The sequence below is a fragment of the Myiozetetes cayanensis genome, unplaced genomic scaffold, assembly GCF_022539395.1.
Source record: "Myiozetetes cayanensis isolate MyiCay16 unplaced genomic scaffold, myiCay2020 scf2-11, whole genome shotgun sequence".
NCBI lineage: Eukaryota > Metazoa > Chordata > Aves > Passeriformes > Tyrannidae > Myiozetetes > Myiozetetes cayanensis.
This window is the reverse complement of record NW_026087411.1, coordinates 108,251,375-108,276,402: the sequence shown is the minus strand read 5'-3', so window position 1 is coordinate 108,276,402 and position 25,028 is coordinate 108,251,375. Positions and strand designations below refer to the sequence as shown.

Below are 25,028 nucleotides of genomic sequence, written 5' to 3'. Positions count from 1 at the left end.
TCTGTTGAGACACTTTAAATGCTGTTTTGATGCTTTATGCAGTAGCTCAGGAAAAGGAATAACTTCACTGTGTTGCTCCTGGAAAAAAAGTGGCTGATGACAGACTTTTATTAGGACAAGTCTTTTTTCCAGAATACATCATGTAAGAGTATTTTCTTTGTTAATAGTGTGTGGAGTAGTGGAATGGATAAATTTGAATAATAATTGTTCTTCCACTTGTCTCAGCAGAAGCTTTTGGTTACAGAGCTCAGGATTGCACTGTTTTTTATGATATACATAAATATTTACCAGGGAGAGCTGGCAAAGATCTGCTGGGACCCCAGGCCTGTGCTCCTGCCAGGAGAAGGCTGTCCCCAGCCATATGTTCTGGCAACTGTTTGTGTACATCACGCAGCAGTTGCTGAACAGTTGGTGCTGTTTTCCTTTAAGAATGTGCCACAAGGTCCAGGACTGCACTGCATACCCTATAGAGAAAAAAAAAAAAAAAAAAAAAAAAGACAAAAAAAATTCCCCCACCCCCTCCCCAGTGTAAATTCAGCTGGTTCAGCAGCAGCCCCAAGCCGGGCATTGTTTGCTGTCGGAAGTGGGAGCTGAAGGGACGGACGTTCCCCCGCTCAGCGGGAGCGCAGCGCAGTTTTGCCCTTGTTGCATTATTAATGGCACGATGTTTTTATGTTGCAGATGGCTAAGAGCTAGCAAGGCAGATCCGGGACCATGATGGCTCAGTTTCCCACAGCCATGAACGGTGAGTAGCCCCGCTGGGTTTGCTTAGGTCGGGGTGGGAGGTTTGGCTTGGTTTTGCGTGTGTTTTTTGGTACCTGCAGCGGCGTTACGGTCACTTTGCTGCAGATCGCTTCCCGTAGCCCAACCTGTGCTGTGAGGCTGGGAGAGACACGGCAGGGGCATCACTGCAGTGTAATTTGGAGTGTCTGGCAATCTCGGGTCGTTTAAAGGGTTGAGGAATGTGTGAGTTGTAGTGTGAACACTGCCTGACTTCAAGTGGGGAATATGCTAAGTAATAGTTGATTAAACTTGCATACCTTTTCTGTTACGTAATTCAACACAAAATGTGTTCCATTATAATCCATTACGCTATTTAAACAAAATATTTGAGTGTGTCAAGCAGTTTGTGACACTGATGAAAACAACCAGTCTTTGTCAATTAAAAAAAAAAAAGTTAAGACTTCTCCTCTTCATTTTGTGCCCCTTCCTCTATAGAAACTTTTGGATTTGTTTGATGCTGATTTCCTTTCAAAGACATATGAGAGTTGGAACCTTAAAATTGTTTATGTGTGTATGTATGGGACAGAGCTTATTTGTGAAGATGTGATTTGCAAAGATGTGCTCAGAAATTTGGCATTTGCATGTTGTTGTTTACAGAGCTGGCCAAAATGAAAGTACAAGTATAGAAATGATGTTTTGTATTGTTTTGCATATTCAGTTATTCCAGATAAGGAGTAAATATTTCTCCTGATGAAAGTGGGGAAATAGATACAAGAATGAGTATTTCTTAGCTCATTTGTCTGTGAAGGTTACTGCAGGACTGGGAGGTCTTTATTGAACTAATTTAGAAAATTGTCACTGCTGAGATAAACTGGGTGAGTAAGGGAAAGGTGTTTTGGTTTTGTTGGTTTTTTTTTTCAAAGGAACAACATTAAGATTTCAAATTAACCCTTTGTTTTACATACCTGTTTCATATGTGCATAAAACATTTCATGAAAAAAAATTGTTGTGATCAACACTTTTTTTAATACAATCAACTGCAGTTTGTTCCAGGGACTTTATTTCACAGACCTAACAAAAAAGGAAAAGTAAAAGGAGTCAATATATTATATAATAGGGGAAAAATTATGTCCACTTTACTGGACATAATGAAATTTTTTTTTAATTGCCACATGTTTTTTGCTTCTCAGTTTAAAATAAACATTCAGAAATCTCTTCGGGGAAGGTACAAATTTATGTTCCTGGCTGTCTCCGTGTTTGATGTATGAATAAGTTATTTGGTGTCTTTGTTTTGGAGTGTATTGACAGCACTGGGCATGTACATGACTTGATCTCAGAAGCCTTAGTTTGGGAGAGTGATCCTTTCCTTGATCTGAGATCCCCTGGGCAGTACTGTCTGCTGCTCTCAAAGGGAATGGTGCCAGAGGATGCTGCCTTTCCCCTCACAGAGTTTTACTGTGTTGAAAGGCATAGGAAGAGAAACACCAGGCAATAGTTAAGCTGTTGCTCCTCACAGAACAGTTGAATGGCTCTCTGTCTAGTTTTGTAGTCATATTTCTCATCAGAATTGATTAAATTTCAAACAAGTCAGGTGGGGAAAAAAGGAATAATTTTAAGGTGATTTCTGGATAAATACTGAGCAACCCCTGCCCTTGAAATTCTTCTTTAACCCGTGCTCTACTTCCTTTCTACTTAGCACTGCTGTAGTGGTTGCATTCAAAGTAGATCACCTGCATTTGCCACTCATTGCAGGAAACCTCTAATTATGTTGTTAGACCTTGGTAGTGACTTGAAGCTCGAGATGAGGAATGAGGTTATGTGTGAGGCAACTAAGCCATTAGGCATTGCTGCAGCCTGGGAGCTCTGGCTGTCTGCCTCACCTTCGGTTTAGCACAGCGTTGACCCTTCCCTTTTGTGTCCTGCTGGAGGAAGTGGTGGTTTTCTTCTGGGGGAAGAAACCTTTTATTCTTATCAAGATACAATATTGTACCTTGGAGGAAGGTAGATTTTAGTTCATGATTAGTGTAAGGCATGAAGTAGTTTCTGTTTCAGGTTTCTGTTTCAGGATTATTTTTGGCACTCAGTGTTACAGAAGAGTGAGTGGATAGTGTGGAGCAGATGGGTGTACAAGTGTGTGATGATATGACACGGGGTGACAAGGAGTTTGAGAACTACAGGGTTCAAATGTCAAAGCTTGATACTCAGTCTCAACCAAACACAGGAGATGCTACAACACTTTATTTACCAACCCAAGCAGAGAAAGCCAGTCTGCACAAAACCCTGAGAAGGAAGAGTAACCGAGCCACGTGCTTGACTTCCAGTGGAGACATTCAGCTTTATTGAGGCACCTTCAGAATATACCTTGACTGAGCAGGCTCCCAGAACTGTCCAGCTTCAGCATGTGGCTGATGGCCAAACTGTGTGCTGTACTGAGAGCTGGCATGGGGTTTGTAATTCTGTGGCCATGTGTAAACTTCAGCTCATTGCAGTGTTGTGTGCTCTAGGGGCACGTGCTCTTGCCAGACCTTTCTTCTCTAAAGTCACGAAAGGACACAACCAGCAGAGAGGAGTTCCCTTTGACTCTCCATTGCTGTCCAAGGTGACCTTTGTAGATGCCTTACTAGTAAACTGGAAATTCAAAGAGGAAAAGAAGGACAAAAGAGTGTGTGTAGATTTCTTTACAAATTTATATCCTGTGCAAAGTGTAAAGGTTATTATGACATTTGATATGAACAGGCAAGGCTGAGCAACATGTGGCTTATGTATAAAGTCTGCCAGTTACAGCACCAGATGGATAACATACATTTATCTATGTGGAGTCCATTCTACCAAAGAGCCACTCCAGGCATATCCATCTCCCCAGTCTGCAAACAAGATCAAGGATTCCCTACTGAGGGCTTAGTTTTATCCTGTAACTGTCTGAATATTGATCATTGTTTCTGTGAAAACGATAATACAAACTTAGTTTATGGTAGTTGATTCTCCTTACATACAGTTCTCCATCTGGACAAAGCTTTCCTAGGAATTCATCCCAAGTCTTGCAAAAGCTTTTGGAAATGGCATTTAGTTAAGCTAAATAACAACTATCTTCAACAGTTGTGTTTCTAAATAAAGACTTAATGTGCTAACCACAAACAACACTTAAAAGAATAAAGGCTTTCTTTAATAGGTTAAGATGTACTTCCATCTAATTTGTTTCTGTGATTGCAGCCTTTGTCGCAGAGCAGCAAGAAGTAGCCTTCACTGCCATGGGATGTTTCTTTCCATCTGGAGAGTAGTTGTAAAATGTTTCTGTTCCAAGTTGCCTTCCTTATTCTGTAGGCTGGATTTGTTCAGGGTTTCATATCCATGCTGATGGTGGATCTTGGTTTGGGGAGATTTAATCTGAACAGCCCCGCTGGAACAAGGAAAGCAGTATTTGCCGATCAGTATCTTTCACATTGTTTCCTTAAGTAGCACTGGAATTTTTGGGCTGCATGCTTTTTTTGTTTATGTTTTTATTTTTCCTTCCTCTTCCCTCCTACCACCTGTTTCCTTTTGATACAAATTTTTTGTGGTCTAGCAGGAAAATAATCTCTGATAAACTGAGGTGCAAAAAGTAAGTCATGACTCATTTCATGTGCTCCTAAACCTTCATAAGTCAATCTGGATTTTGTGTTGCTCTGAAGAGAATTGAGTTTTGTGTCCCACACTTAGGTGTGTTGGAGACTGGGGTGAACATGAAGGGGTTGTGTGAGGTCCTGGTTCCCCTGGTGTCAAAGTCAAAACACTCACTGATAGGTTCTGTTGCGTGTTCTTTTTAAAACAGTCAGTCTCAAGACTTGTGGTCTGAACTTTTTTTGAATTAGGAGGAGCCCTGGTCATCAGAGTTCAATTAAAAGCTGCTTGAATGCAACCTGACTCTTAACCTTGTGTGCACTGTAGATATGGAAACTGTAGACTTGCATATCAACAAGCGTAGATAAAGATACAAAGCTGAATTAGACCTTGCAAAGAAAATGTCAGAACTTGCTCTCCCACCTAAAAGAAGGAATAGGAAAGAAATTCTGAGACATGGACAAATATTTTCTCTGTCCTTACTTATGAATTAATCCCTCCTCTCACTTTTCAGTGAGGACAGTGATGTCAGTTGATACAGAGCAAAATTCAAATGCACAAGTCAGGGAGGTTATATCCTCCACTATTACACCCTGTAAAAAATGAGACTTCCAGTTGTGTTTGCCATATTATGTGTTTTCTTTAATCCTAACAAGTCAGAAATAGCCCTCTAGGATTGTGGAATACAAAGTCTCTTATTCATATTTAATTATGAGGATAATATGATTCACATGGCAGATGTAAGAGGAAATCTTAGAAGGAAGAAATAATTAGATATGGAGGTAAATGGAGTAAATGGAATCAGGTTTTAACAAGGTAAGGTTGTTACTTTATGCCTTCTTCACTAACTGAATTTTGTAGAAAAATTGTAACAGTTCCCATGGTTGGACTTCATTAGGGAAATAACCGGCTAAAAGAGAGAAAAAATGCAAGTTTTAAACTGGAATGTTGTAATCATGGTATTCTTTATGGATTTTATCTTGAGGCCAGTCTTAGTTATTATTTATAGCAATATTATCAGTAAAAGGCAAATGTATGCTGGTGTAAATTAGGCAATATCACAAACTTTGATGTAATTTCCCAGCCAGAATTACGCAGTATGGACCACATATCATTGGTTAAATTTCATCACATTTCTGTTATGCTGTCTCCAAATAGAGTTTTACCATAGCATTATGGGCTGGAAGGATTTTTGCTGTGTATTGGGAGCTCAGCAGTTGGCTGTGACTAAGGAGGAAGGCAACCGGATGTATTAGATGATCACGTAGTAATTACGTGATTTGAGGGAAAGGAAATGCATCCTAAAATGTGGTGGGTGAAATAAGGAGTGCTGTGTGCTGTTGCCTAAGGCACTGGTGAGACATCTTGTAGCATATAGGGTAGAATTTGGGTTATCTGCTGAAGAGGAGAAAAAAACCCAGGAAGTGAAATAGATGCAAAGTTAGGCTTCGATGTTACCCAAGAGAAATGAATTAAGTGTTGGGAGAGAATAAAGAGATTGGCTTTGCTGTTTGGGTGATTTTTCTTTTTTTTTTTCTTTTTTTTTTTTAATTTCACTGCATTTACTTCTCAGTACATAAATTTACACTTTATTTTTTTCTTAATAGGAAGAACAAGATTAAGGAAGGAAATGAACTTGTCTTTGAGTACAATGTTAGCACAAGGGTAAATAGAGATGAATCAGCTGTTGGGCTGGAAATGGGAATGGTTCTGTCAGCAGTGACTTTCTGGACCATGGTCAAGAAAAAAGTCTGATTGCCTTAAGGCAGAGCTTGCATTTTAGGAAGGAATTTAATGTATTAGAGATTCTTGGAGAAGCAGAGCCTACATGTGGTGACCTTGGAAGTCCCTTCCAATCCTGTGCTCCTAAAATGTAGTGAAGAATTAGGTAATAGTGGAGATTAGTGTTAGGTCTTCATCCATTAACTTAATTTAAAGCTATATCTGCTCTGTCCTGCTAAGATTTTATTTTGTTAGTATCATGTGTTAGCTTTTAAAAGATAAGTTTACACTGAGGGGGAAACCCAGGATGGTTTTTATCTGGAATAATAATACTGTAATGCAAGCTGCTTTATTCATTTGGGATGTCAGTGAGACTTCCTGGTGGTTTATCTTCAAAGCTTATAAAAACCTAAACAAAAAACAGAAGATCTACAAATGCTTCCCCAAAATGGAGCCAGAGGGCTGAAGGCTTAACTGAAGGGACTCAGAAACATAAATATATTACATGGCCAAGTTTCAAAGGGCTTTGACTGTTAAAATTTTAATTTCCTTGAAAATTTAACTCCAAAGTTTGGGAAATGTACTACTCCACTCAGCTACTTCATGTGGCTGTTGTAACTTAGGGTTGATGAGCATGTGTGAAGTGGCACCATCTTAACATCTACTAAATTCCAAATTGTCTGTGATCATCGGGCCTGCTTTGAACAGGCCATAGATGATATTAATTAGTATTGGCAGAATGAGTTCAGATTTAGCCCACTAATTATAATGGCAATAATAAACACATTTTTAGGCATTGTGGTGTGTCAGTCGATTTATATAATGCCCTATTACTTTAATTAGGGAATCTTGTGTGTTCAGGCTTTTCAATGTGCTGCATCAGTCCTTTGGGACATCTGTTGTTTTTCCTACAATGGAGCAGTAACCTGAAATCATCACTGAGATAGCAAGAAGGGTGGAAACCCTGGAAAGCTGAAAGAATGTCAGTGTTCATGGAACTAGCATTCCTGCTGGGTACCTTCAAAGATATTTTAATAGCTTAAAACCACTTGTGCCTTAGTTGGATGTGAAGTTCTCTGTATGCGAGTCTCAAGAGCAGGTAAGATCAACTGAATATCAAGACTTGTTTTAGTGCTGCTCATCTAAGTAATTTGCTTAAAAGTTTTACGTATATATACATTTTTACAGTCAGTAGTATATTTTAAAGCATGTACCAACATTTTTCCCTGCAGTTCTTCTCATAGCCATGATTTTCCGTTGAACTGTGATCTCTGCAGCACAGTTATTTCTTTAGGAAATATGTCTTTTCTGAAAGTCCTGGTTTTGCTATTTTAGAAGAGCCCTGCACCTGTTACAGCATGTGTTGCACTTGTATAGCAGCACTGAAGAAAGTGCACTTATATTTTCCTAAGAGCTACAGGTAGTAATTGCTGTGCAACAAATGGTAGTGCTTTCATAGCACTGTGTTTCATAGGAGCTCTTCAGGCTTGGGGAAGAAAAATATACACATGTGAGTTAATGTGTGGCTGTTTTCTGAGAGAGATGATGGGGATTGGAAGGCCAGCAGTTACTCCTCTTATTTCTCACAGTCTTTGTATTCAGATTGGATTAAGAAATACATGGACAGTACTTTTTAACCTGGCCTGAAGATAACTCTGCATCCACTAGGCTCCCCTTTCTGGAAATGATCCACTCTGCAGTTGCTGTTACACAAAGGTTCTGGAAAACCTATAATGAAACAGGAAATCAGGGTACCCATGGAAAAAATGGCCAAAGAGAAGATGTGCTCTTGTGTTAAGGGACACTAAATGGATTAGAACAGTTTAGTTTAGAGAAGAGGCAGCTGAGATGAAGGTACAATAGAAACCTGTAAAGCCATAACAGTATAGAAAAGCCTAACAAGGGAAAGAATATTCACTGTTTTTTTCCAGAACTGAAAGGGAAAGCAGTACCTAGTGAAATTATTGAGCCTAAGGCAAGCAGAAGAAAATGGGTTTATTGGTTTGTTTGTTTGTTGGGTGGTTGGGTTGTTTGTTTCACACAATTTTTGGGACTCAGTGTCTCAAGATGCTTTGGAACCAATATATGGAATCAAAACTTGAGGAGGAAACATCTATGCCAGGGCTATTAAATTCTTTACCTTTTTTGGGTGCTTTTTTGGCTCAAGAAGCTTACCAAATTGCTGGTTTCTGGCACTTGAGAAACTGTAATACCCAGAGAAGAACTCTGTTCCAAATTCTAGTCCCTAAATGTCCCCATGAGCCATTGGGGAGCAGGATTAGAGATTGTGGTATAAAGTGATACAAATGGTTTTATGAACATAAAATAGACAATTTTTAATTTATTATATTTAAAATCAAACTCCCATGTATGCTGGGAAAGTAGTCTTGTGCATGTGCTGGATATATAGTTGGCAGGTTTTGCTAATTAGTAATTTAGCCTTCTAAGGAGTACTGGTTAAGCAAACTCTGCTTCTGTTACCTTTGTGCTTTCTTCCAGCTTTCCCTGCATTTTTTCTTTGTGCCAGGACTAGAAGTTACAAAGAGGAGGTTAACAAGAGTGATTAAAGATACAGAACAGCTTCCATGTGTGGAATAATTACATTGACTAGGACATGTCAGCTTGGAAAAGAAGGGGTGGGGATGGTAGATACAGTAGAATGTCTCCTTCTCAAGGTCATCTGTCATTTTGTAGGCAGAGGAATGGTAATTAATCTCTGATAACACAAGAATTAACCAGTATCAGATGAAAGTACTATTGGCAGATATCAAACATACAGAGCACTTTGCAATGTCAAATAAACAGGGAAAACTGTAGGAAGCTGTGGATGCCAAAAGGTTACCTTAAAGGATTCCTTAAACAATTAGAGATAGGTGGATTTTCCTACCACTGATGAGGTTCCACCTCTGGTTCAGGAGCTGCCCTGGGAGCTGAGAAGACGTCCTGGAGCAGTACCAGCACATGCTGTGGTACCACCATGTGCCTGTTGCTGTGTCTGGAATCCCAGCTGGGGGAATATTCAGTCTGTGCTGGAAGGGCCTTTACTGTGTTTTGCTTCCTAAATTATCTCCTAATATCATTTTATTCCAAGATCATTCAGGAAATGCCTCTTCATTTTCCTTCTCTCCCACCCTTCCTGTGTAACTTTTTTTTTTTTCTTCTCTTTTCCTCTTTTCTTTCAAATCTGTATCCCAGTTCTCTGCAAATGTAGCCCATCAGCCTTCCTCCTGGTCCCAGACTTCCTCCTCAAGTCTGAGAACCCGGAAATGTGGTTTTTACTCTAATGGCCAGATAATGATGAGAACTACAAAAATTGCTGTAGAGGCTCTAATATTCCTGAAACAGAGTTCTGCACTGATTTTATGTCAGCATATGTTTTTGTCAGAGAACAATTTCCTTTACTCCACCTAATTTCAGGTTTCATTTTGCATCCTTTTGCCTGGTATTTTTATTGCCTGCATTTCTCTTGGTGCAGAAAGATTTAGTGGCTGCTACAGATGGAAACTCACCTGCATCTTATTAGTTTTGCTGCACTTCACGGGGATTTGCTAGACAATAATTAAACAAATTATCCTTTTGTAAATTTTTAATTAAATCAGGGGTATTTTTATGACTGCTGGTGAGTAGCAGCAACATAAAAAATCCATTTCCACAATTAGAAAAGTTTAATCTAAGCTCTGGTATTCTTTTTCCTCAAGCATGGTGACTAAAAACTTTTATTTTCCTCATGAAAGATTTTGATGCTGTACAGTTTGACTGAGTTTACTCAAAAAACCTTCTGATTTGTCCTTAACTGAAGGGTAAGCATATCTTCCATCTTCTGTGTCATGCTGGAAAGGAAGGCTACGGAGTCCATCACTGCAAGTTTGGTAACCTTAAAAGCAAATGGATACCAACCTTACATCTGAAAGGGCCGAATTTGGCAAAGTATGATTATTTTATGCCTTGATAATAGGGCTTGCTTTTCACACCTTCCATTTGGAAGATTCTTGTTGGTGTGACTTTTTTCTTCTCTTGTTTCCTTTTCTAAAATCCATCCAAAAGTATTAATTGCAGGTTTAGGGAAACGACAGTCCCCCTGTGCTGGGCTCTGGTGAGGCTGCACTTGGAATCCTGTGTTCACTTTTGGGCCCCTCATGACAAGAAAGACACTGAGGGGCTGGAGTGAGTCCAGAGAAGGGCAGTGGAGCTGGAGAAGGTTCTGGAGCACAAGTCTGATGAGGAGAAGCTGAGGGAGCTCAGCCTGGAGAAAAGGAGGCTCAAGGGGGACCTTCTCACTCTCTACAACTCCCTGAAAGGAGATTGTAGCCACATGGGGGCCAGTCACTTCTCCCAAGTACAGAGTGATAAGACAAGAGGAAACAGCCTCAAGTTGCACCAAGAGACGTTTATATTGGATATTGGAACAGCTCCTTCACCAAAAAGTTTGTCAAGCATTGGAACAGGGTGCCCAGGGTAGTGGTGGAGTCATCATTCCTGGAAGTGTTTAAAAGACTGTAGATGTGACACCGAGGGACATGGTTTAGTGATGGGCTTGGCAGTGCTGGGTTAATGGTTGGACTTGATGATCTTTAGGTCTTTTCCAGCCTAAATGATTCTCTGGTTCTGTGATTCTGAGCACAGACAGAGCTGTGTCGTTGGATGGAAGAACAGGCTTGTTTCATGTGCTGCATCAGTGTTAGTAACGCAGCAACTGCAGGTGGTTTCACTGGCATTGCTTCTGCAGAGTTAGGCAGAAGATACTTTTCTGTTAATTGCTGATATTGAATCTAGATCTGAGGAAGGTTAGGAGTCTGTGTGTCAACTCCTTTGTGTAAGAAAAGAAGTTAAGTAGCTTTCAGGAATAAAACATAATTTTACCAACATTGCCTGTTACAGTAATTGCACTTTTTGATGAGAAGTAGAAAACTTGCCTCATTAAAACTCAAAAAAACCCCCACAACACCAACCTATTGAATGAATTGTCACAAATTCTACAGAAAATGAGTGTAAAAGGTAGCATGTCAATGTGCAGTACAGAGTACTGTCATGTTTATACACATTTCCTGATGTATTTTCTACATTATTGGAGTTCTAACAAAACTTGAAAAACATTTTTTTGTTTGTATGTCCTCAAGTTATGATGTGTCTGTGTTTTGCTTTTTTGGTTTGTTTGTGTGTGGTTTTGTTATTTTGGGATTTTTTTGGTAGTTTTTTTAAATGTTTTGCTTTCTTGGTGTGCTGTTTTATTTTTCAGTGGAGTTGGCAATAACTTAATTAAAAAGGATCTTCTGAAAATCGATAGCCATAATGAGTTAAAAGTTTCTATGGTTTTTATAAAGCATAGAAATACTATCTTGTTGCTATAAACTGATAGTTTAAGTGCTTTGGAACAGTCAAGTGTGCTGTAGAATTCAGAAAAGAAGTAGATCTGTACTATTAGCATGGATTAGACAATTATATATCTCTAAATTGTTTTAGGGATTATACTCCTTCTAAAAGCAAGGATTATGTTTCCACACTGAGATCATTGCACGGCACAGAAATTTCAATGTTCTTCCTTTATGGATTTTGTGTTTTGAAGTGGGGAGGTGCCAGTGATGATACCATCAGGCAGAATTGTGCATCATATCTTGTAGGAGTAGGTGGATAGTTTAAATAAGCCCAGTGTTTGATTTGAGTGAACTGCTAACCTAAAGCTTCCCTGTATATCAGAATATCTGGAAATCCTGTACACGATGTAAAGAACGCAATGTGGCTGCTGCTGCTTTGTCCTCATTTCTGTAAGTGTGCTCTTCAATTAAATAAGCATTTCTTGGCCAAATCCGTGTAGCTCTGCGCTTGCCTCACGCTGTTTAACAGCCTGTCTGCAGGTACCAGTTATTTTTGGGTAACACACCAGAGATGCTTGAATATCTTTAAAAATTCCCTTGACATCAGTGCGCACAATTCTTGTAATTTTATTGAAAAAATGAAGGAGAAATGTTTCCCTGTGTTTAACGCACTTTAGCTACAAGTGTTTCCTTTTAACTGTGTACACCTTAAAAGAAGTTGACGAAGTTATAATTAAGTATAGACATACCCCTCTCTTCTGGCAGTTGTCACGGTGTTGCTTAATGTGCTGAGAGCTTCCATGAAGCATTTCTGGTAGGACAAGTAGTCAGAGGATTAATGTAAGTATTATGAAAGGAGAGATTGCATGTGGCTCCTACCATGACCTGAGATCATGGGAGCTGGGAATAGGAGGTGCAATCCTCAAGGAGGAGCAGGGGATGCCTTGGGATGGACTCAAAGGCACCGCAGTAGCAGATCATAACACGTTAGCACACCTAAACAGGAATAAAGGCTGTTATTGGTCAGCATTTTCTCTTATGTTTGATATAAAGAATCAACAACAAAGGAGGGAAGCAAATATTGAAAATAGCAATAACACTGATAAGGAATCTCAAATTCAGACTAATGGTAAAATGTTCTGTATGTTTTCAGACTCCTGGAGTGTTTACTCACCACTGAGGAAAAATTAAAGTCTGATTCAACATCTCAGTTGGGAGCGTTAAATCCTATCTGTAATAAATAATTTTGTGGTAAACTTATCTACAAACACAGAAAGACTGGAATTATTAGATTTATCCCAATATGTCCTAGACCAAACAACTCTCTGGAGGCTCCTAATGGGAGACTGTAATGCGATTGCTGGTTGCGTTAAGGAAAACCCCTTGTTGTACAGCTCGAGGCACGTTGCTGCATGTCTGTGCTGAAATTCCCCTCTCTTTAAACATAGGGATAAATATTTATTTAGGGTCATTATGAAGCCTCATGCTAGTTTTTTGGATGGTTAAAAAGGTGCTGGTATAATCGCTCATCCTCATGACTGATGCATACAAGGAATGCTCTTTCAGTTTAGGTTTACAATCTCTGTGGAGTTAATTAACTTTGTAGGTCATAGGAGCGTAGTTTTTATTAAAGAAAAACAAGCAATGCCTGTGAGTGAAAAACAAACACAGTTCTTTGGAGAATGTGAGAAATGTCTTACAGTTTTCCACAAGTGAAAAGTTGACCTTATCCTTATCACTAACACTGTTAGCTGCTCTCACTGCAGCTACCTGTTGTCTACAGGTAGTACTAACCAGTGGCAGAGGTCTTACAGAGTATTTTTAAGTCTATTTACTTTCCTTCTAGAACTCCACTTTCTTTTCTCCCTTCTTTTTCAATGGTAATTTACCATTTTAAGTAAAAAGCTGTTTGTTTTTGTTTCTAATGCTGGCAGCCCATCAAAGCAAACCCTTCTTTTATTCAGAAGATTACCTGTCTGATACAGTGTTGTAAAGAAATTTCTTGAGCTTTCCTACAAAATGCTGTGATCCTGCCATAAGCAGACCCCCATACTCTCTTGTAAGGAGATGTCTTTTATTTAAAATTAACTTAAAGGAACAGAAAATGCTGTTTAAATCCCCAGCTTGTTTCCAACACTAGAAAATTGTGAGTGCTATCACACTGAGCTACAGAAATAACCTGTTACATGAAGGTAAGGGCAGGATGTGTTTTGTCATCTTCAGAGAAGTCCGAACGTTACATTAAAGTCATGTTGAGCTTCAGGTTGCTTGTGTGGGTCTTTGTCATTCCGTATGGACTTTCTCCATGGGTGGATTCCACATGTGACTTTGAACTCTTGAGTGTGTTGTAGAGTTGTGGAATGGGAGAGTAAAGGAGCTTTCACTGTTGGTTTTTTTGTTTTGGAATAGGGAATCTGCAGAGGCATTTCTGGGATCGTGAGTCCAGGTTTCCCATGTTGGGTCTCAGGAACAGTTGCCGGTCCTGACATTTATCCCGAGTCTTCTCTGAAAGTATCAGCCTTCTGTAGGAAAGAAAGGCGGTTTGACCCCTGCCTTTCAAAAGTGTTGCCTAATATAGACGTGTTTTTTTCATAAACAAAAAAAATCAAGTGAAGAAAACAGTCACTTTATTCTAGGGAAAGTCTCTGTGGAGAAAATCTCCAAAGTTCAGCATTTCTTGAGTTTTGATTCCTGAAAATGCAGTGTAGTCATACACAGCATTTGCTTCATCTGGGCGGGTCTTGCTTCCTGTGTGAAGTTGTGAGATTGTAAAGTAAACTCTTTAGAAGGATAATGATTTTATTCTTCTGAGTGATGTCAGAGAGATTGTACTATTTTTTTCCCCTCCAAAATTTTACCGGCCCTAGTTGGGAAAAATTATTTGTCTCTTGAAAATATCCAGGAAATTTGAGCTAAGTCAGAAAAGTAGCAATGTGCTATTCATTGGCTGCAGCAAAGCCTCCCATGAGAGCGTGTACTAGCAACTGTATTTTGATTTATGTGGAACTGATTTTTAAAAGTACTGTAGTTCACTGCTACTTCATGCCATCTCTAGAGAGACAAAGGTTCACCACCGGTCCATCAAGAAGATTGCTGCCTCTTGCCCATCCTGTGGTCAGGGAGGTGTCTGTGAAGAGGGGACACCTGCATCTGAGTTTGTGATTCACGGATGACTTGCCATGAGTAAGGACTAGGGCTGTGAGGAAGGAAGAAGAACAGAAATGTCTCTGGGCAAAATTAATTGGATCTGGTTTACGGGCAAGACATTTCTCAACCCTGGGACTGAAGGCATGTTAGTGCAAAAAAAAACGTTGAGCTAAGCCAGATAAGTTCAGATGATACAATTTGAGTAGCAGATGTTTGTTTGGCTCTTCCTGCAGCTTTGCCCTTCCAAGAAAAGGAGTAGCCTTCCCTTCCTCACAGTTCAACATGCCCAAAAGTTGGTTGTGTGTAACCCAGGCAGTGTGGTTTTTCTCAGCAGTTGTGCTGAGTGTCTGTTTTTACCGCTTGTGGAAGTTTCGGGAAGCAATCAGTGTTTGCGAAGATTGCATGTTTTGATTGTGATCGCATGGGAGAACAGAGTTACAAAGTAATTTTGTCCATGTCAGTCTTTAGTTTGATGGGTTTGATTGTACTAAAGGTAAACCCGACAATTACTTTGGAGAATGGTGTCACGATGGACTTTGTGGAATCGCCGAGACCTCCTGAATCCCGTCATTCCAAGTGTTTATTTCAGATAGACTGGTGGGGTATTTTTGCTCAACGTTTTGAGGAATCTTAATATGATGCTTTCTGTACACAGATTTTACTTAATTGTATCACCAAATGGTAACATCAAAAGAGTCATGAGCATTTGTGATGCTTTAACCTTCCCTCTTGTGCTTTGCTCTTTGTCTTGTTTCTGTAGCATATGAGGTAGGAGTAGGGGGGAAAAAAAGGCAAATTCATTAAATAAGAAGTGTGAGTGGAGTTTAACTGCCCTTGCTGTGGATCTCTACCAGAACTATTGGGGTTTTTATTTTTTTAGTTTTAAACAAATATTTTTGTTGTCCAATAGTTATTAACCTGTATTCATAAAACAGTAACCTGTCCTAGTTCAGGCTGCAGATGGCAGACACTCTGTTAAGTGATGTCAGGGTAGAACTTAGTTCAGGTCTCTGAAACGTTCTCACAATGTTCTTTTGATAATGTGTGTTTGGAGTTATCACTTTCTCGGGACAGTACCTGCTTGCACTGGCTCACAAGGACTGTAGAAGGTTGTAGAAGCACTTGTTTATACAATCTTGTAGTTGTCATCAGAGTTTTTTTTAAATTAAATTTATACTTGCAAGAAATTTTGGGTTGTTGAGTTGTTGAGCCTGGAGAAGAGAGGGCTCCAGGGAGAACTTTTTGTGGGTTTTCAGTACTTGAAGGGGCCCTACAGGAAAGATTGGGACAAGCATTTTATCAGGACTGGTTGTGACAGGAGGAGGGGTAATGATTTTAAACTAAAAGGTGGCAGATTTAAACTAGATGTAAGGAAGAATTCTTTTATGAGGGTGGTGAAACACTGGCACAGGTTGTCCAGAGAACCTGTGGATGCTCCATCCCTGGAAACATTCAAGACTGGGTTGGAGGGTGGTTTGAGCAACCTGACCTACTTAAAGATGTTCCTGCTCTTTGCAGGGGGCTTGGACTAGATCACAGAATCACAGGCTTGGGTTGGAAGGGACTTTAAAGTTCTAGTTCCAGAGGTAAAAGTGCACAAAATATCTTGTGTACAAAACATAGTGAGGTTCTTGGGGAGTGTTAATGAAGGCAAAAATGAGAATGAAGGGTGAATGTGGATCTTGAATCACTTGTTGAATGAAACTTCACTGCTGACCTGTAAGATTGTAATACATTTGAGACACTGCTATGTAAAACTTTGAATTTCATAGTGGGAGGGGAAACATAATTTGCCAGATTGTATTCAAAGAGGTGTTTTGCTGAAATATATTAGAAAATTTTCATGATTGATTGCCATCTTCTTGCTTAATTTGTGACATACAAGTAAGAAGTTTTGCATTTCAATACATATGTAAACAGAAGTTGCCTTACAGTGTAAATTGGATTCTTTAGGGAGGCTGTGGTGATGGTCATAACTAGTCAAGGAATTGTTACTGTATTTTTATCCTTTTGCAGCCACTCACCATGTGAATATATTGTGGTGGTCTTAATCCTTCAGCCATCAATTTTAAAAATCCAAGGAGTGTTGTAGCTACCTACTTCAAAAGATGATCAAAGAACAGTATTTAATAGAAAAAAAGTGATGTTGATAATATTTGATTTTCCATAAATGAAAATGTGTATTACAGCAATGCTCTCACTGCCCATCAACTTGCAGGCATCTGATTTAGATTCATTTCACTTTATTATCAGTGTCTAATCTAGATTTATTTATAGTCAATTAATCAGAAGAGAGAAGGGGATGGGTCTTGAAGTGCAATTTCACATGCAACCTGCAAGAAGACCCTTTCATTGAGGCCACAGTAAAAAAAATTGGTATATCCCCAAGAGAGGAAGTGTGTAGAGGTTGTACCCTAATACCCTTCCATATTTTCTGTCATTCATCTCCCCAGTGAGTTTCTGATTGGTTTGGGCCTTTTTAACTGCCTGTATTTCCCTACTTAGGAGCAGGGGTAAAGAGTTAAATCTGTACACATGCAAGGAGAATGACAGTTTTAACATGGCCTTCTTGAGAGGAGACATTAAGGTGTTTCTTTTTTATTAAATGGTTTTGCTTGTATGGATAAACACAGATGAGAGATGATTAACTTTATTAGTGTCAATATTGGCAAGTACGTCAGGTTGCAGTCCTTCACTTTGTTATTATTATCTGAAAAAAAAGTGCAAAAAGCTCTTGAAATTTTGTGGGTTTAAAGCTTTGAAATTAGATTTCCTACGTAAATTTGAAATTTATGTAGGAAAAGAGGAAGCACTTTTATAGTAACTTCCTTTCAAAGTACTGTGGTTTTTAAGGCAAGTTTTTGATATCTTATTAGAAGAATTATTTATTCCCTTGACTGTCTTTTAGTGAGTAATACAAATACTTGAATAGATTAACAGTTCTTTGGAAGTAGTAATGCTCAGGAGAAGAGAGGTTTAGAGATGTTTTGAAGTAATAACCTTTTAATGCTGCGTAGAGGGTTTCCATTCAGAATTTTGGCTAGTTCTCCCATTCATTGATATGAAAAATTAAATATTTATCAAAAACTTCCCGACTTGAACTTCCTCCTACTTAAAGACCAAACCCAATTATTTCTGGCAAACTGCTTTTCCTGCAAAGGACACACACCCTGACCTTTATGCAGCAGGTTGGAGCATTTCTGAAAGTCACTCTGGTTCTGCCCGGTATTATCAGCACAGCTCGGTAAACACAACTATTCCCTGCAACTTCTATTTGCTGCCCTGAGGCTGCAATATTTTATACTTTGTGAAGTATCGAAAAATGTGAAGTTGAAATTGTATGTTGTCTAAAAAAAAACAAACCAAAAAAACCCCAGAATGTCACTCCATTGTCAAAAAACCCCAACATGTTTCTGTTAGCAGTCCCAGTTTTGTTTTTAGACTATTGGCAAGACAAACACAAACCTTGTTGGCAGCTGGAGGGTGTTACCCCTCTGCACGAGAACCCGGGTGACACTGAATGCCATTTGTTTATCGGTGAACCAGGGGAGTGTTTGGCTCACACAGGGTATGGTGAGACATGTGCATCCTGCCCGGGCTGCAAACAATCAGCAGCGACAGGAAACTGCTTTGCAGCAGCTTTGAAGGACGAGGGAGCTTGTTTGAAAGCCGAAGGTAGAGCAGTCTGGCTGAGGGATTGTCTCAGCTCCACTTGCACATCTGGGAAGCAGGTTTGTGTTTCATAACGTCCTTGCCAAACTGGTAGGGGCTGGGTGTGTCCACATCTAACTTTGTCTCTTGAGAAGCCACGCTTTTATTTTGCAAGTGACCTGCTTTATTTTTTAAAGGTTGTTCACTGGGAATTTTGTTTTGGTTTGTTTGGTTTTGGTTTTTTTTCAGGAGGTCCAAACATATGGGCCATCACCTCCGAAGAGCGGGCCAAGCACGACAAGCAGTTTGATAGCCTTAAACCCACGGGAGGCTACATTACAGGTTGGTCTGGGGTTCTGCATTACACATTAACTTTGGTGTACACATACCTATCTTTGTAAAACAGTTTGAGAACTGCATCCTATTTCTAGCCCTTTGTTGTGTGACTAATAACCATATTCTTCAGGCAAACAGCCACGGGATATTAGTAAACTTTACAAGCTTTCCTCTAAGGTCTGGCACAGGAACACTATTCCATTAACCCTGTCACTTCTGCAGCTACCAGCTATGTGCTGTCCTTCTGTCTGGTGTCAGAAACCAAAGAGTATCAGGCAAAATCTGTGCTTAGATGGGAGGCTGCCAAGGAGCACTTACAGTAGCTATTGTGGCAAGTGACGCCAGAGACACCAGAAGTGGCTCTCCTCTGTCTGAGCAGTGTTAGAGAACACTGTGCTGTTAGATATCTTTGTTTCAGAGGAGGAGGCAGGGAGAGAGATGCTGACAGCTTGTCCTTGTTAGCGACTGCTTGGAATTTATTACCCATTGGGCCTTCAGCTCTCTATCTCAGTTTCTGGATACACTAATGGCATTTTGCACTGCCCTGCTGTCAGTTCCACTTGCATTCAGCTGCTGGAACAACTGGGTCATGTTGCTATGCACCTCAGAACTTGCAGGTTTTAAATGTAGGAATCTGCATGCGGTATCAAGAAAACACTCGAGTTCATTGGTAAATGAGTTAATTTAAGAATGCCCTGTTCTCTGTGTGTGGGCACCAAAGACCAGCCCTGATTGCTTCTACCTGCCCAGCTATCTGCTAATGCCCTTTCTAGTTGCACCTGCTTTTCCTCTTTTGGGGCTGGAAAGGACTGAGGAGAGTGGGAAATTGTCAGTTTGGAACATGCACATCTTCAGGATAAGTGACAGCACTGGTAGGTTGGTGTTTACCTCCAGCTGGAAAACAGGCAGTTCTGGAGAAAGCCTTTAGGCCACAACTGATCTCTTACCTGCACATGCATCTAACTGAAGGCTTCATTATTTATTTGACAAATGCTTGAAGTAAAGGGTTGTGTATATAAATGTAAGGGAACAGAGAGCTGAAAGAATAACCTGAGGTCTTAGCTTTAAGCATCTGTAATTCACTGAGAGGTAAGCATAAACACCACTCTACCTGTTGTGTTATGTGTTTGCAGCATGACCAGTTACAGTTGATGTGGAACTTGATGTGGGATTGCACAACAGTTCCCATTCCCTTCCTGAAATACTGAAATAGTGGATGTTCTCTGACAGAGCAGATTATTATTTAGAACATGGTATTTTCCTAGTTTTTCTAGAGAGACAATACTGGGGATAGAGGAAAAGGAAAGAAATAGCTCATCTTTTCCTATAGAAGTAGTTGAAACAGGACTAAATTTTCAGTCATTTTTACTTCTTTAAGCCTTGCATCTTTTAAACTGTTGACAGCTATTGATTTGTGACCTGTTCAAGTTTTTATAACTATCTGAAATCACTCCTCAGAGCGAGGATTGGGGATTACAGGGTACATGGGTACCTGACAATCACTGTAAACAGCCTTAAAAGCTGGGGAAAAAAAAACCTGGAAAGCTTGACATCCAGCATGCTGGTTCCTTTTGAAAACCTGATCCCTTGAGAGAGTGCTGAGCTCATCTTAAAATCTGTGTCTCTGGTGTCAAAGGCTGTCTTTCTCTCTTGTGTATCACAGGTGATCAAGCACGTACCTTTTTTTTGCAATCAGGACTACCAGCTTCAGTCCTTGCTGAAATATGGTAAGGCATTCTTTGCTGCTGGTTTCTCTTTTTAAAGATAATACTTGAAGGCTGTGCATCTCCTATCTTTGGTATGTTGTGTTGTCTCACAGAGGCTTTCAGTAGTCCAGGTAGAAGTGATATCTGAGTCATTGTTTTAATTTTACTGAATTTAGAGGAAGGATTCAGCCCATATGTGTACCAACACTTAGTTAAAAAGTAGTGTTTTTAACATCTTTTTATTATGTCAATTCAACTTAGATCATATGGAACACAGCCCTTTTAAACTGTAAGTGCTTGAAACAAAAAGCAATGATAAATTGCAAATTTCACAGAGGGAAGGGCCTGTTGGACCGCAACAATGATCATTGTCGTCTTTATATTTTAAATAATATAGAAAAAGGTGTTAAAAAATAACACTTAAAATAGTGATATGGAAAAAATATGTAAATAATGGGTTAGTGAATTGCTGGAGACACCAAATTGAATTATGTTTGAAATATTAGTAACCACTAAAATATGGCAGTAAGATCAAGTGTGGGAAAAATTACAGGCTACTAAACTGGGAGTGGAAAATACACTGAAAGCAGAGAGGAGAAAATTTAAAGCCAATGAAAAGGTTAGTAGAAGGACAGTTGTAATACACTGTGAGATACCAACCAGTGCTGTAATACAGGAACTGGGGAAAGTGCTGGGGTTTGCAGCATATAAATGGTGATTGCAACACTTGAAACATGTTTTTTTTCTTTGTAACTCCTCGGTTTTCACGAGAATCCTGTGTTCATTTTGGGATGTACGGCTGTTACCAAGACATGCGTGGGCTAAAAGGCACGTAGTTGAGGCTCTTAATAAATTAAAAACAACTCATTTGTGAAAGAATATTAAAGAAAGTAACTAAATGCAAGTTAGTTTTTTTCTTCAGACACATAAAATCGTTAAGGTTAGAAAAGGTTTCTAGGATTATCAAGTTCAACCATCAACCCAGCACCACCAGCACCATGTTCACCCCTAAACCAGACATTTAAATGCCTAGAAAAGAATGCAAGGAAATTTTTCTGTGGAGCCTTGGGATTTTATACTGAATAGTAACAGAATGAAAGGGAAAATGTAGCATAACATTTTCTGATTCTTTTTTTTTTCCTCCTTCCTAATTTTATTTATATTCCTGAGCTTGGTCCTTGAATGCTTAAGTATGAATAATGTTTCATGTTATTTGCCTGGCCAGAAATTCTGTGGCTATGTATGCACTGTTACATTTATTTCCTGTTGTATTTAAGCTTATTAGGAAAAGTGTCCAAGCCTGTGGATATCAGGCTTAAAAAACCTCACTGTGCTGTTTGTGAATTAATGAAGTTTTCATAGTGGTGTATGAAAGTGCCTTCAGCAGATTTCTGCATCCTCCTGCATCTTGTTTCAGATTCTTGCATTAATTCCTTATGTTACCAGACATTAATTTAAAATAATTATTCTGGCCAGTAGCATAGAAAAAAAACATAACAGAAGCTTGCAGTGGAGGCAGCAAGTGTATCCACTGGGCAGGAGACTTCTGCTTTTCCAGATGTTTTCTTACTTTTTCAGGAATTAAGGAATTTAATATACAGCAACTTTAAAAACTGAAGACTGCAAAGTGGCTAATGAAACTTTTTAAGCTTCTGAGGGTATAAATGTCAAAAGTAGAAAATCTACAAATGGTTACAGCAAGTTTTTTGTTCTCCTGTACAAAACCAGTGAATAAATCTGATAGAAAAGCTTCTTGTTAATTAAAAAAGTTAAATTTATATTTCCTCCTCACGGGCTTTTCTTATTTTATTTTATTTTATTTTGTTTTTAAGGACACTATCAGACCTGAACAAGGATGGAAAAATGGATCAACAGGAGTTCTCTATAGCCATGAAACTCATCAAGCTGACACTGCAAGGACAGCATTTGCCTGCAGTTCTCCCTCCTGTCATGAAACAAGCTCCAGTATTTTCACCACTAATGTCAGCTCGCTTTGGTACTTATGAATATATAATTACTTAGTGTTCAGAGGTAAAAAAACAGTTAATTGCAGCCAAATAAAAGCATGAATCTGACGATAAAAGTTTAGTGAATCAGTGAAAAAAACCTGGAAATTCCTATTTAGGAAATTCATCAAGTCCCTTGATGTTTTTGATAATTTCATTCTATGAAGATGTTTAAAAATAAAGAAAAACCTTCCACTGAATATTGACAAGAGGTGCAACAAGGCCATTCAGACCTGCCATCTGACTTGCAGGCTCCGATTTTGTGCCAGTGGTCTTTTTTTGTCTCCCACCTACTCATTCACCTATTTATACTTGGGAGTTTTAAAGTCAAATTTAGTCAAAGGTCAGTGTTTTGGTAGAACAGTTATTTTACACATTTTTTTCAAAACTAATCAGATTTTCCATTCTGGTTAAATGATTAACTGAACAGAATTACTTTAACTTGTATTCCTCTCTGATGGAATTTGGGCATTCAGTGCACGCTTGTTGTTATTTTGTTATTTTGTAGAACAAAATATCCATAGTGACTGCATCTGGATTCAAAAATTGGTGCCGACTTCCATGCCAAAATTAAATGTATCTATACATTAATTGCATGCCTGGTTTAGAATGCCTGCCCTTCACTAAATGTGTTTGCACAAAGGGCAGTGCATTCCTGGAGAGCTGTGGTTGGCACCTCCTGCTGACTGTCCATCATCTCACCTGTTGTCTTCCACAAGATTCAGCCAGTAATTCAAGTGCCCTTGTTTGCCTCGGGCAGCTGCCTTCAAGAAACCCTTTGCTAAGTATTGGTCCCTAAGGAAGGACTTTTCACCCCTATGGATTCTCCCAAGGCTGACACTTGGAAGAGAGTTCAGAAACAGCAACACCTTTTCCCTGTAGAGCATTGTCACAGCTTTTGAGGTGTGTTGTAATTCTCTTTCTGGGGCCAGATGGGGAAGAATGAGTAATAGCTGCAATTATAGAAAACCAGATATAGTGTTTTGAAATACTAACTGAATCTACCTTGAGAATGAATTTGCTCATAAAGGTGTTATTTTTTTCTTTGATTCACATTCTTCAGTATATTTTCCTCTGTGAGCTATCTTATCTAAATTTAGAGAAATTTAGATATTATACATGAGCCCCTATTTTAACTCATTGTATTCCAGACACAGGTTGCTTTGTGTAGTTTCTGCTTAGCATAAGGGACACAATTTCATGCTGAAGCCTCTGCAGTATTAAATCCTGAATTATTGGATTTTGCTCTAGGAATGGGTAGTATGCCAAATCTGTCCATGCCAACGTCTATGTCTACGATCACACCATTAGCTCCCATGTCTCTGGCTTCCATGACTTCCATTCCTCCCTTGGTTATCTCTGCTCCCCTGGTGCCTTCTGTCAGTACCTCCTCGTTGCCAAATGGAACATCCAGCCTTCTGCAACCTTTGTCCGTACCTTTCTCTTCAAGTAAGTATGGAACAGTCCAGTACTCGCTCTCAGAGCTGTGAATCTCGTTTTCTCTATGGCTAATTTCAGACAGCAGTGCTAATACATGCATGAGAGTTTTAAAAAAAAACAACAAAACCCAACCCACAAACGGGTTTTTTTTTTCAAAGTTCATGTGTTAATTCTGTTCTAACTAGTTAATCTTAACAACAAGGCACTAATTGGCTTTTCTTCTGAAACAGCCTTGAATGTTGATTATAAAGCATTATCTTATACCTGGTTGCTTCACAGTTTCCTTGGGGTTATTTTTTACTTTTGTTTGTTCGTTTTCAGCACTGCCTCATACTGGTTCTTTAGGTCCTGTGGCAGGAGGGTTTGGTGGTTCTAATATACAGAAGGCACAGTCACTCATCGATTTAGGATCTAGCAGGTATGAAAGTTCAGTTCAAAATAGTTCTATATTTTAAAATGGTGTATATTTTCAAAATATAGTCATTAAAAGTGAATTTATCTAATTGGACCTGCCAAACCTGAAAATATTATTTTTTTTATATGTGCACAGTGACTAATATTTCCAGTAAATCTGACAAAACTATCTGAAGTAGGTGAGGAGCTAAAATGAGAGAAAGCAGTGCCAAAATATGGATATGGCACTTGAGGGCATGATTTAGTGGTGAACGTGGTGATGGTGCTGGGTTGATGGTTGGACTTGATAATCTTACAGATCTGTCCCAACCCTATCCATTCTGTGAAAAGGAAGGGGATGTACCTCTTTAGTAAACAGAATTAAAAATTACCAAGTTGTTATAAAAGCAAAATGCATTGATGTGCTCATTCATTATAGAGGGCACCATGTAATCAGCAGGCATGTAAGAATAGGATTTGTTATCAATATTTATGTGTGAATTTGTTTTATGAATAATGGAAGATTATGAATCTTTGTAATAGCTGCTCTATTTTAGTTCACTAATTTTAGAGCTTTGCCACAGACAGAGTGAGGCTTATCTGTCCAGTTGGGCATCCAAGGATGTCTCCAAAAAGACAGTCCAGAAGGCATCTCAGCCCCAGCTCTGTTCCATGAGGTGATTCAGATGTTCTTGCACCTCTTTGCTGCCTGTACAGGGCATTTGGGATGGATTTGGGCTCCTCATACACCTTATGTTAAGATTTCTGTAAGATGACTGTAGGCATGGTGTGTGCCTGAAATAATCTTTCTGGTTTTTCGATTGTTTTTTTTAATCAGAAAGCTTTATTTTTGGTGGGGCTATAGTGTTGCACTGTAGCTCTTCTTCAGTGTTACTGTTGGCAGCATTTTCACCGTCCAATTCTATGCAGAGGATGAGTGTCCAGCATCCTGCTGGAAAAGCTTTGTTTCTATCACCATTCTCCGTTGCCTTGGA

General features: G+C 39.2%; 1 protein-coding gene across 1 annotated transcript in view; it reads left to right on the top strand.

Annotated features, from left to right (window-relative positions):
* Positions 1-520: 520 nt before the first annotated feature.
* Positions 521-25,028, top strand: part of ITSN2 (intersectin 2) — a 69,045-nt gene continuing 44,537 nt past the window's right edge. Inside the window, exons 1-6 of the mRNA XM_050316962.1 lie at positions 521-745; positions 18,402-18,494; positions 20,152-20,215; positions 22,027-22,190; positions 23,452-23,649; positions 23,962-24,058. Coding sequence (XP_050172919.1) covers positions 715-745; positions 18,402-18,494; positions 20,152-20,215; positions 22,027-22,190; positions 23,452-23,649; positions 23,962-24,058 — 647 coding nt within the window. The 5' untranslated portion in view covers positions 521-714. The remainder of the gene's footprint in view (positions 746-18,401; positions 18,495-20,151; positions 20,216-22,026; positions 22,191-23,451; positions 23,650-23,961; positions 24,059-25,028) is intronic.